This window comes from Stegostoma tigrinum, chromosome 5, assembly GCF_030684315.1.
Source record: "Stegostoma tigrinum isolate sSteTig4 chromosome 5, sSteTig4.hap1, whole genome shotgun sequence".
In the NCBI taxonomy this organism is placed as follows: Eukaryota; Metazoa; Chordata; class Chondrichthyes; order Orectolobiformes; family Stegostomatidae; genus Stegostoma; species Stegostoma tigrinum.
In genome coordinates, this window is record NC_081358.1 from 53,957,266 (window position 1) to 53,971,003 (window position 13,738).

Here is a 13,738-nt window from a genome sequence, read left to right on the forward strand (position 1 = left end):
TCTATGTTTGAAGTTCAAATGTGAGGAAAATCTCAACTGGGGTATTTTCACCAAACTCAATTTTCCAGCTGATAATGGGAACTGCAGATGCTGGAGAATCTGAGATAACAAGGTGTGGAGCTAGATGAACACAGTAGGCCAAGCAGCATCTTAGGAGCACAAAAGCTGACTTTTTGGGCATAGACCCTCCAGCTAATGGCTGCGGTTAGAAAGCATTTTACTTGCCACATTTTTTTAAAGACTTCTTTTCAAGCTCCTGGAATGGTGGTTAGATTCCAAATCTTCGGTCTCAAGGATCAGATTTCTCTCACTGATACTTGCTGACACTTGTAACAATAAAAATAGAAGACTGAAAAATATAACCCTACATTTTCCGTGATGGATGGCCTTTAAAAATAGCAATACAGCCCCGATTCTAAGACTAAAGACGCCATTCCCCACATTTCTGATTTTTAGGAATCCTTTTAAAGCTACAGGCTGGTTCTTCTTATGAGCTCAGACCCTGAACTCCGACCTGGCAAATTGCTTTGTGGAAATGGGAATAACCTATTATAGAATCATAGAATCCCTACAGCATGAAAGTAGGCCATTTGTCCCATCGAGTCAATGCTGATCCTCTGAAGAGCATCCCACCTAGACCCACCCCCTACCTTATCCCTATAACCCTGCATTTCCCTAATCTACACACTACACTGTGGACAATATGGTATGGCCAGTCTAGCTAACCTGCACATCTTTGGACTGTGGGAGGAAACTGGAGCATCCATAGGAAACCCATACAGACACTGGGTGAATGTGCAAACTCTACACAGGACAGTTGCCCGAGGATGGAATTGAATTCATGGCCCTGGTGCTGTGAGACAGCAGTGCTAACCACTGAGCCACTGTGTCGCTGTTAAGTTTATTGGAGTTTAAAAGATTGTAGTTCACTGCACATCAGAGGCGTTGTGAAGCATAGTTTGCAAGAGGGGACCTTTCTGAAAGGTAAGTTCAAAAGATCGTCTTCATATCGCCATCCATCCTGCCAAGCTGTGCCTGCCTAATCTTTCCCCAAGACATTTGGCTGCACTGGCTATGATGCGACAGCCAAGAAATGAAACCAGGTGAGAGAAGTCCCACCCTGATAGATGGCAGCAGAGGGGCAATGGAGAAGGACAGCAGTGTCAATTGTGTCGGATGCTGCAGACAAATCAGAAAGAACAAGCAGAAAAAGTTTTACCTTTGTCACATTCAGTTGGAGTATGTTTTGTGATTTTGATAAGAACCATTTTGATATTGTGGCAGTGGAGAAATCTGATTGAATAAATCTGATCAAATAGATTTGGAAGGCAACACGACACCAAATTTGGAAAGCAAAGAGGCTGACCATAAGATGATAGTTTGCAGGGACATTGTGGTCCAGGTTGTCTTTTTAAGGAGAAGTGGCATAATTCCAGACTTAAGTTTTACTTCCATTAATTAGGATCCTGGTGAGACTGCTCCTGGAGTATTATGTGCAGATTTGATCCCTTGCCCAAAGAAGGATATATTTGCCAAATAGAGAGATTGGAGTTTCATCAGATGTATTCCTAGAATGGCAGGAATATAGTATGAGCGGAAATTGAGGAAACTGGGCCTGTCATCTCCAGTGTTTAGAAGAAAGAGGTGAGATCTTGTAGATACCATACAATGCTTGCATTCCTGGGTGCCCCTGGAAAAGTGATCAGTTTTATTGCACAAGAGAAAAAACCTGGCAATACAGTAAATTAGATCTGGCAGTGAGTGGCTAAGTTAAATGGCCACTTAAATCTTTCAAGACCATGTCCCCTGGACTTAAGAAAGCAGACAAGAGGGCTGTACTAGAGGGTAAATGAGAGTGACACTCAGAGTGAGGACACTGTTGAGGCCACACCTTTGGATTAATAGCCCAATAATATAACAAAGCTATTTTGCAGCCTGTTTACATTTATAGCTGTATTACCATAGTCAAACTAATGGAAAAATAAATGATGAATGATTTTATTTAAAAAGAAGTAATTATTTGTGATGTTGATGAATTATGATGATGAATTGGTACTCACTCTGCTTGCAATAAAATAATCCCTTGGAAGAGGCTGGCAGCTACACTTGCTGGTACAAATGCTAAAAATAAACTGATATTTCATTAAACTGAGTTGTTGCTTCTTTGATTTTTGTCAAACTCATTTTGAATTAGCCATTCTGAACAGATAATACACACTTTTCTAATGAAAAAGAAAGGCACTATAGCCTTTCCTCAATGGGTTGAAATATGTTCCAAAGAGTCCTTTAACTTATGATATTGTTCTAGTGATTTCATAGAGTGCCATGAATGCATTTTGAATCATTTTGCTTAGTTACAGATTGGATGGTATACTGCATCCATCATGCCACTTCAATGGTAACGTTGTCCTTGGCAAAGATATTCTTAAATGGAAAGCTAAGTCCACAAAGAGAAAGGATTAGATATAAATAATGGGAGGCCATTTGGCCCGTCATCTCTGTGCCATTGAGAAAGGGTCAAATCCCACTTTCCAGCTTTTGCATTGTAACCACGTTTATCACGGCATCTCAAATGCATATGTAAGTACTTTTAAATATAATGAGAGAGTCCAGACTCCCAACATCCTCTTCATCTCCTCCCTATCCTACCCTGCCATCTATCATTCCTAAATCTGTCCCTCCATGTAAGCTTCCCAACTTATATTCACGGCCGTGACTTTGACCTTCCTGTCTAATGTGATCTTGCTCGTCCCACTCTGTCAAACACAGATCAGGACCACTGATATTTGTATGTTTCACTGTCCATCCACATCCTGCTTCCACACACCCCAAACCTACTTCCTTCATGCCCTGGAAAACAACTATCCCTCAGTTCATTTGTAACTGCACTTTCAGAATCCCAGCTGACCTGCTTTTAGTGATAGAAATCATAGAATCCCTACAATGTGGAAGATGGTCATTTGGCCCATCGAGTACACACTGTTCCTTCTGAAGAGCACCTCACCTGGACTGATTCTCTACACTATCCCTGTGACCCTGTTTTTACCATTGGTAATCCAGTGGGCCTGCACATCCCTGGACACTAAGGGCAATTTAGCGTGGCCAATCCACCTAACCATCATATCTTTGGACTGTCAGAGGAAACTGGAGCACCCAGAGGAAACCCCTACAGACACAGGGAGAATATTTAAACTTTATATAGACAGTTGCTCAGTTGTGAAATTGAACCTGGGTCACGGCACTGTGAGGCAGCAGTGCTAACCACTGAACCATCACACCAACCTCTGGTTCACAAAACATTTTTGCAGCTGATACTTTGTTTAGCTCAATAGAACCATTCTCTCTCTTCACTTGGCCATTCCCCTTGATACAGTCCTCATCACACTCCCTTCAGCGTAAGTAAATCAGACTTGGACCTACAAACTGGCTTTGCATGCTTCGCTGACAGCAATTTCTTCAGCCGCCAGTTTATTGAATACTCTGGTTAGCACTGTTGCTTCACAGCACCAGGGATCTGGTGATCAATTCCACCCTCAGGCAGCTATGTGGAGGTTTGCACATTCTCCCCAAGTCTGTGTGGGTTTCCTGCAGGTTCTCCTGTTTCTTCCCAGGAAGATGTGCACATTGTGTGGCTTGGCTGTGCTGAATCACTGATAGTGACCAGGGCTGTGTAGGGGAGGTGGATTAGCTATGGGAAATTCAAGGTCACACGGATAAGGTCGGGGGCTGGGTCTCGGTGGGATGCTTTTCAGATGGTTGGTGTGGACACGATAGACCAAGTGGTCTGCTTCCATTCTGTAGAAATTCTATGATTCTAAATAGAATAAAAAACTCACCTTAAAAAGCATGAATAATGCATATTGATCAGTAGAGGAGCTGAGGTCTAGGACAGATCAGCTCTGAAATCTAATGAACGGTGGTGCAAGGTTAAGAGGATGACTGCTGCTCTTATTTCTTATCCCTTATATTCCTACTTCAGGAAAGCTAAACACTTTCACTTTATTTTTGATTACTTTACATGCTCTACACCTCCAACATATGGGCCAAGTAAGACCAATACTGAATTAGTTAAAAATATTTGAATTGCATTCTGCCAGTGAAAAGCTTTGGAAATAAGAACTGCCCAAATTAACTGCTCCCTTTCAAAAAAAGGGCAGTGATACTGAGCTCATCAGAAGGAGTTGTAATTTTTGATCCACTTACTTGAATAATGATGTAATTTCACTGGAGGCAGTTCACTATGTAATTCTGGAGATGAAAGGATTGAGCTAGTAAGAAGAATGAGTACAGATCTGATTGAATTGTATAAGTTGCTAAAGGTGGTTGACAACGTAGAGTGGATGTAGTGTTGCAGAGTGAATATTTACCATTTTTGGGCAATCTGGAATGAGAGATCATGATTTTACGCCAAGGGACAGCTGATTTCAAACCAAGATGAGGAGGGTCCCATTTCTCTCAAAGGATTGCGAATCAGTGGAATTCGGTACCCTTGAGTGTGGTGGATGCTGGGACACTGAAAAAATTTAAGTAAGGAATAGGCCGGTTTTTATGTAGTAATAGGATGAAGGGTTTTGGGGAGTAGGCAGGAAATTGCCAACATGAGATCATCTATGACCGTATTAAGTGGTGGAGCAGGATTGAGGGGCTGAATTGCTACATGTTCTTGTGGTCTTGTATCAAACCTGAGTATCTTGTTCATAATTCATATGTTTTAGAATATTGGTTTTAGGAACTTTAGTTTTAGCGGTAGAAAATAAATACATCTGATTAAAAAACTGATAAACAACCCTGAAAGAAATGCGGTATGAGTCGGATTGGAACTTGTATTTAAAAGCTGCTTGTATTTGTCTTGCATTGTCAAGAGTTGACCTCTATGCTTGTAATGGAGCTGGGGAGTCTGGAGAAAGAATTGTAAGCTCCATGAGAGAAATAGTTTAATTATATGAGTTGCAGAATCAAAGAACTACGTTGTAGGTAAATAATTGATTTTTATTTCTGGTTGAATCATCTCAAAGAATGTCACCATCACAGAGAATGTGATTTAGGCTGGAACCTTGGTTAGAAGGTTATTTTATTTAATACTATGTATTTGCTAATAAAAGCAGACAGTTCAGTTTGTGAATAAAGAGAAAGGGACCTGCAACTGTGCTTTGGTGAAGACTTCATTTCAGTAGATTTTGAAGGCAACCTGATATCACAATTAATTAGATCTGCAATATAAGCAAAAGAAAAACTTCATTATTAACTGTGTGAAACACAGATGGAACTCTGTCTTAGTTTTGATCTTGTGAAGGAAAAGAAGATTTGCAGCTTGTGAAAGCAATCTACAGTGATCTTCACAGAGCCTTGTGGTAATAAGTAGTTAGCATAGTTACTTCAGGAAGCTAGGCCAGTGCAGTCTGGTATCTGCCAGAAACCCAAACAAGTTATTGAGGCATCTACGTTCATGAGGTATAGAAAGAAAAAGTAGAGGATTTTGTGGCAAAATCCTAATAGATAGATTTACATAGAATATTATCTCTGAGAGGGAGTTGGAAGGAAAACATAAGGAAAAATGAAGTCAATTCCAGAGTGCTGTGAAATATATTTTGGCTTGGTACAACAAAGTGTGAATGTTCATGATTTTTTAGGATAAAGAAATTCTTGTGAAGAAGTGAAAAATAAAATTGAGTTCATAGTTCACAGTCTTTATAAGCTATAGCATGAACAGTGCTTACTTTGTTCCTTTCTTCCACATGATTATAGTCTTTTTTAAAAGTGAAATCCTACAACTTAGTTCTCATGGTTATTTGCATAATAGTCAGATTTATTCATTAAGCATTGACAGATCTTAATAGGATCGTAACAGTTTCTCGACCCCTAGATCATGCTGAATTGACAGATAACAGCTGGATCTTTAGCGTGGAATTGTAATTAGCTTTATTTTCCCACTTCAGTCTGTGGTCAGTTCCTGATTGATGTTAATTGCCCCATGTTACAAGAGTTGTTGCATTAAGTGTTCTCATGGGATGAGAGAGGGATGAAATGTGACTCGAAGGCTTTGGAGAGCTTTATATCAATAATACTGGTATAGCTTTAAATAATTGTACACGATATCAAAATTTCTGAAGGAAGTTAGTATGGCTTTACAAAATCTTTAAATGGTAACATTCTGTGTTCTTTGCACAAGCACACCCAAGTCCATCTGTGTCACAACATCTATAAATGACACTCCTTGTAAATAATATTCTAATGTTAGATCAGTCAGGAATGGCAACCCCACCAGCATGTCTGAAGGACATTGAGGAAAGGTTGGACAGGTAGTAGCAGAGAGTGAGAAGTTGTATACTGGAAAGTAGCCCTTTCTGTTGCTTTGTTGTTCACTACACTTAAAGACATCCTCCTTGGTTTGAATAAACCTCATTTATTGTAAAGGTTACCTGCCAGTCCGTGTGTCTAATTGATCTCTGGACCTTTAGCTTGCTTTAACCTGCTGCTGCAATGAGGAATGAGGTCAGTATGAAGCTTGGCAGTTGCCTCCATGGTTAAATAACATATCAACCCTAGTTGTCCACAGTTAAACTTGAAAAATGAACACTGGGTGAGCTGCTAAAGAGTTAGTGACTTTTGTTGAACTCCATGTCAAACACAGTTGTGTTGGAGGTGAAAAAGGTGAAAAATTGGATTAAAAAGACAAATAAGAATCAACATTTTAGCTGAGAAACTAGAGCTGTTTCAGTTGAAAATTTGATTTTTAGCTTTGTTATTCTGTTTGGTGACTAACTGTTAGGTTCTCCTTTCTTTGCAGCTAGAGAGGCTTCAGGCTGAGAACACTGCTGAATGGGGGAAACGAGAACGATTAGAAACAGAGAAACTGAGCCTGGAGAGGGACAACAAGAAGTTAAAAGTCCAGATTGAAGATCTGGAGAAAATGCTGGCAAAGAGAAGTCAGCACAACACAAACATCATTGATTCAGATTTCAAAGCAATGCAGTGTGAGCTGTTTGAGAAAAATAAGGTAAGGATGGATTAGTTGTAGATGCTGGAGAATCCAAGATAATAAAATGTGAGGCTGGATGAACCTGAGATGCTGCTGGGCCTGCTGTGTTCATCCAGCCTCATATTTTATTATCAAGGATGGATTAGTTCTTGTGCAGTGTCAACTTCAGATGATTAGATTAAAGTGGCAGTGTTTGTAATATATAGTCGAGCAACTGGAAGGGAGAAGCTTTATTCAACTAGCATGCCTCGAAATGAAAATAAACACTCGGAACCGTGGATGCTGGAAATCTGAAACAAAAGCAGAGAGTGCTGGACAAAGTCAACAATCCTGGCAGCATCTGTAAAAAGAGAACAGGTCATGTTTTGAATCCAGTAACCCTTTGTTAGAACTGAAGATAGTTGGAGAAGGCTGGAATTTATGCTGATGATGGGAAATAATCCTGGTTTACTAAAATCCTAATTATGAGAGGTAATTTAGATGAGCTTAGAGTGTCCATATTGCCCTTGCCCTCCAGAAGGTTATGTTCCTTTCTGGAAATCTAAAAGCCTTTGTTGTGGGAGAACTGTGACTCAAGGAGTCAAACAAAGAACAAAAGAACAAATCCAGAAGGAAGCTAATGGCTAAATAAGTAACATCTATATTTACAGCAGTCTGTGCATCTGGTGGAAACATGTTGTACCACCTGCTGAACAACTTCACTGCTGAGGCAATTTCTCGGAGGACCAGTTGTAATGCTTTCTGCAAGTGCATTTTAAGGTGATCGTGTGTAGCCCTCACCAGGGAGAGGCTCATTGTTGATTTATGGTTCCCATCACTTTGCTTCCAACATCTAATACAGTTACGGAACTTGTTAAATGACTTGCTTCTTTTAAAAGTCAAAGCCCTCTCCTATCCATGTACAATAGGTGAAATGTTGCCTTGTTTGTCAGCATGTTCAGTAATTATTGATTATCTTATGTCAATATGTTCGACAAATTCATTAGAAGTTTTTGAGGATCTAACTAATGGCTGAGATAAAAGGGAGCCAGTTGACATAGAATCTGGTAAAGTGCCACACCAAGGATTAATTCTCAAGTGAAAGTTTCAGAGACATGTAGATGGTTTACATGAGTGAGGGATGGTTTAGGGAAATGAGAGTGAGTGAGGGAAGATGCTGCGGGCAATAGAAAGAACATGACCTTTGGTGGGAAGAGGGTACAGTAGTACAGAGAAGGGTGCAGCACTTACCCTGAGAATTGGAGAGAATTGGCTATTCCTGTGGAATGTGGAGACCTACTAACCGGATGGTGATCTCGGATCAGGGTCGTGGCCTCCTTTGCTGCTACTCTGGGAAGAGAAATCCTTGCCTCTGCATCATTCTGTCCACTGGGACCTCCAGCTCCCTGTCGGAGAATCCCAACACTATTGCCCTCTTCTCCATCGTTTTCAGAATGACTGTCCATTGCCAAGAAGGCAGCATTGGATTGACAGTCTGCATCTGAAATCTTATAAATATGGTGCAGGAAAACAGGGAAAGCTGTCCTCTGGCGAGTGGGGAGTCATGCCACATAAAATGGAATTAGAAATGACTGAGAGGATCATCAGAAATATGGGAGGATAGATAGAGAGTTAACGTGATGAGTTTAGGAAGACATAGCAAGAAAACTCATTTGGTTTTATGGTGGAAACCCTTTAACAATCTCTGCAAAAGTGACACTTACCCAAAAAGAGGTAAGATTCAGCCCATGGATTTTGATACCAAGTATAATTGTTCAATTTTTTCCCCTGACTTTGAATTAGCAGGCCAGAGTGGCTTGAAATTGTGATAGAATAAGTTGAAACAGCACAAGTTTGCTATCTTTGAAAGTCAGTTCTGTACAGTTTACTACTCTGCATTTTTGATGACACCTCAACATAAAATCTTGCTGGTTAAATGCTGATTGTTCCATGACCTTTTCCTCCGATGTGTGAAAAGTAGTAGCTGATCAATAGTAACTGCATAGAAAATTGCCTACTAATAACCCTGCCTAACATTGCTGCTGATTCTAGAACATTGTGTTATGGGTTACATTAATTACTCACTGATCAATACAAGTGGAATGAATTATTTAAACGAATACACCACAAAATATTTTCCCTTTCAAATTTGAGGGAAAACTGCTAGCGTTTGCACTGAAGTATAAACCAATAACTATTAAGACATTTAACCGGCTACTTCATTTTTTTCATTTTAAATCAATATAAACACCCTACAGGCAACAAAATAAGTTATTGTTCCATGTACTTTAGGATTCATGTTATTTTCAATACCTCTCCCTTCATGAGACTGAAAAAGTTGGATGAGGGATTGGAGTCATCAATCATTTAACTACAGTGGAATTATTCCTAATAAATTTGATTTGGTATTAATTTTTTTCTTCTTTTTTGCTCTTCCCAAGAGGCACAATCCAACTCTGGTGAAACAACCTTTCCTTGGGCCCTGGCTATGTCATGTGATGGTTGACCGGTAATATGCATTGTACATGCTTACCTGGAAACTAGATTATACTGATTTCTTCGAAATCTGACAGCTTTAAGATAGCTGACCTCTCCTTGCCCACACCCCCCACCTCCTTATATAAATATTTGACACTTGACAACAAGCAATTACATAGGTTTTGTAACCTGACACTGCAGTGATAGATAAAGTTCTTTCAGTTTATTTAACGTGAATGAGAACCTGACTTTGTTCTCCCGACAAAGGTCAGACACACATTAGGTGAGAAAAATGAAGGTAGGAAAGTTCTTCATTTCTCAGTTCAAACTACTTACCCCTTTCTCTATTTTCTTTATTTCCTTCTTCCCACGCCGTCTTCATTCTCACGTACCAAACTTTCCCTCCATTACTGCTTTTTCTCTCTCCTTCATTTCATTACACTTTCAGAGTCAATCATTGCAAAGTTCTGGGCGGGTTCATATTGGTTGAGTGCCCTAAACATCACCAACTGTGATAATGCCACGAGCACTGGAAGGGAGGGTAACTCAGGATCTTGAGGAAGTTAGACCTAAGGCAGTGCCCATTTACAGTCTCTGTAATAATGTATACTACATTCTTGTCACATTATTAGTTGCAATTCAACTCTTTGAGTGGGCACTTAACAATGATCTGTATGCAATTGTCAATGATTTTACAGAGAGTTTGGGATTTAATGAACAGCTTCATAAGAATATAAAAACATAAGAAATAGGAGCAGGACTAGGCCAAGTGGCATGTCGAGCCTCCATTGCCATTCACTAAGATCATGGCTCGTCTTTTCATGGCCTCAGCTTCACTTACTCATACTCTCACCGTAACCCTTAATTCTTTTACTGTTCAAAAATCTAACTTCGCCTTAAAAACATTGAATAAGGAACCCTCGATAATAAAATGTGAGGCTGGATGAACACAGCAGGCCAAGCAGCATCTCAGGAGCACAAAAGCTGACGTTTCGGGCCTAGACCCTTCATCAGAGAGGGGGATGGGGGGAGGGAACTGGAATAAATAGGGAGAGAGGGGGAGGCGGACCGAAGATGGAGAGTAAAGAAGATAGGTGGAGAGAGTGTAGGTGGGGAGGTAGGGAGGGGATAGGTCAGTCCAGGGAAGACGGACAGGCCAAGGAGGTGGGATGAGGTTAGTACGTAGCGGGGGGTGCGGCTTGGGGTGGGAGGAAGGGATGGGTGAGAGGAAGAACCGGTTCTTCCTCTCACCCATCCCTTCCTCCCACCCCAAGCCGCACCCCCCGCTACCTACTAACCTCATCCCACCTCCTTGGCCTGTCCGTCTTCCCTGGACTGACCTATCCCCTCCCTACCTCCCCACCTACACTCTCTCCACCTATCTTCTTTACTCTCCATCTTCGGTCCGCCTCCCCCTCTCTCCCTATTTATTCCAGTTCCCTCCCCCCATCCCCCTCTCTGATGAAGGGTCTAGGCCCGAAACGTCAGCTTTTGTGCTCCTGAGATGCTGCTTGGCCTGCTGTGTTCATCCAGCCTCACATTTTATTATCTTGGAATCTCCAGCATCTGCAGTTCCCATTATCTCGAATAAGGAACCCTCAACTGTTTCACTGGGCAAGGAATTCCACAGATTTACAGCTCTTTGGATGAAGAAGTTCCTCCTCAACTCAGTTTTCTGATGAAGGTTCTAGGCCCGAAACGTCAGCTTTTGTGCTCCCGAGATGCTGCTTGGCCTGCTGTGTTCGTCCAGCCCCACACTTTGTTATCTTGGATTCTCCAGCATCTGCAGTTCCCATTATCTCAGTTTTAAATCTACTCCCCAAATCTGAGACCAAAGCTGTACACAGTACTCAAGGTTTGGCCTCACCAGCACCCCATACAGCTACAGCATAACTTCTCTATTTTTAAACTTCATCCCTCACTGATTCAGGTCCTCAGATCTCCAATCAGGTAAATCTTCTGGTGCCAAGGCAAATCCTTGGTGCCATTTATTTACTGTCCATGGTTGTACTGGTATCTTCTTCCTTAGGAGCATGCTTTTCCAGCACTTGCCAGGAAGTGGCAGCCTCTAGGAAATATCCATACATGCTCACCATGGTGCGTGCACCCCTTGTAGTGGCCAAAGTCCCAAAATCTCAACACGAGTCTTCAGAGAGAGACGATGATTCTGTTTTTCTATGGTGCACTTCTAAGGTCCTCATCACTTCATTTGGAGTAGAAGTTTCCTGTTCAAAATCGTAGCTCAAATATTTTCTCCTCTTTCAGGCCAGGTGTTAGATTTGGAAGTAGGTGAGCACTTTGGTGATAGCTATCACAATTCTGTTATGTTTACTTTAGTGATAAAAAGGGATAGGTGTATACCACGGGGCAAGAGTTATAGCTGGGGGAAAGGCAATTACGATGAGATTAGGCAAGATTTAGGGAGCATAGGATGGGGAAGGAAACTGCAGGGGATGGGCACATTAGAAATGTGGAGCTTATTCAAGGAAAAGCTCCTGTGTATCCGAGATAAGTATGCACCTGTCAGGCAGGGAGGAAGCTGTAGAGCGCGGGAGCCGTGGTTTACGAAGGAGGTGGAATCTCTGGTCAAGAGGAAGAAGAAGGCTTATGTTAGGATGAGATGTGAAGGCTCAGGTAGGGCGCTTGAGGGCTACGAGGTAGCCAGGAAAGACCTAAAGAGAGAGCTCAGAACAGCCAAGAGGAGACATGAGAAGTTGTTGGTGGATAGGATCAGGATAAACCCTAAGGCTTTCTATAGGTATTTAAGGAATAAATGAGTGACGAAAGTAAGATTAGGGCCAATCAAGGATATTAGTGGGAAGTTGTGTGTGGAATCAGAGGAGATAGGGGAAGCACTAAATGAATATTTTTCAACAGTATTCACTCTAAAAAACGACAATGTTGTCGAGGAGAATACTGAGATAAAGGCTACTAGACTAGGTAGGATTGAGGTTCACAAGGAAGAGGTATTAGAAATCCTACAGAGGGTAAAGATAGATAAGTCCCCTGGGCCAGATGGGATTTATCCTAGGATCCTCTGGGAAGCCAGGGAGGAGATTGCCGAGCCTTTGGCATTGATCTTTAACTCGTCTTTGTCTACAGGAATAGTGCCAGATGACTGGAGGATAGCAAATGTGGTTCCCCTGTTCAAGAAGGGGAGTAGAGACAACCCTGGTAATTATAGACCAGTGAGCCTTACCTCAGTTGTTGGTAAAGTGTTGGAAAAGGTTGTAAGGGATAGGATTTATAATCATCGAGAAAAGATTAAATTGATTAGGGATAGTCAGCACGGTTTTGTGAAGGGAAGGTCGTGCCTCACAAACCTTATTGAGTTATTTGAGAAGGTGACCAAACAGGTAGATGAGAGTAAACTGGTTGATGTGGTGTAAATGGATTTCAGCAAGGCATTCGATAAGGTTCCCCACAGTAGGCTATTGTACAAAATGCGAAGGAATGGAATTGTGGGAGATATAGTAGTTTGGATCAGAAATTGGCTTGCTGAAAGAAGACAGAGGATGGAAGTTGATGGGAAATGTTCATCCTGGAGACCAGTTACTAGTGGTGTACTGCAAGGGTCGGTGTTGGGTCCACTGCTGTTTTGTCATTTTTATAAATGACCTGGATGAGGGCATAGAAGGATGGGTTAGTAAATTTGCAGACGACACTAAGGTCGGTGGAGTTGTGGATAGTGATGAAGGATGCTGTAGGTTGCAAGAGACATAGATAAGCTGCAGAGCTGGGATGAGAGGTGGCAAATGGAGTTTAATGCAGACAAGTGTGAGGTGTTGCACTTTGGTAGGAGTAACAGGAAGGCAAAGTACTGGGCTAATGGTAAGATTCTTGGTAGTGTAGATGAGCAGAGAGATCTCGGTGTCCGTGTACACAGATCCTTGACAGTTGCCACCCAGGTTGACAGGGCTGTTAAGAAGGCATACAGTGTTTTAGCTTTGATTAATAGAGGGATCGAGTTCCGGAACCAAGAGGTTATGCTGCAGCTGTACAAAACTCTGGTGCAGCCGCACTTGGAGTATTGCGTACAGTTCTGGTCACCGCATTATAAGAAGGATGTGGAAGCTTTGGAAAGGGAGCAGAGGAGATTTAATAGGATGTTGCCTGGTAAGGAGGGAAGATCTTACGAGAAAAGGCTGAGGGACTTGAGGCTGTTTTCATTAGAGAGAAGAAGGTTGAGAGGTGACTTAATTGAAACATATCAAATAATCAGAGGGTTAGATAGGGTGGATAGGGAGCGCCTTTTTCCTAGGATGGTGACGGCGAGCACGAGGGGGCATAGCTTTAAATTGA

At 41.7% G+C, this 13,738-nt stretch overlaps 1 protein-coding gene across 5 annotated transcripts in view; it reads left to right on the forward strand.

Moving 5' to 3' along the window:
• LOC125451394 (coiled-coil domain-containing protein 102A-like) overlaps positions 1–13,738 on the forward strand; it is a 554,142-nt gene that overhangs the window by 194,761 nt on the left and 345,643 nt on the right. For all 5 annotated transcript variants that reach the window (XM_048528428.2, XM_048528431.2, XM_048528429.2 and 2 more), the window contains one exon: positions 6,788–6,997. In XM_048528428.2, the coding sequence (XP_048384385.1) occupies positions 6,788–6,997 (210 nt within the window). The remainder of the gene's footprint in view (positions 1–6,787; positions 6,998–13,738) is intronic.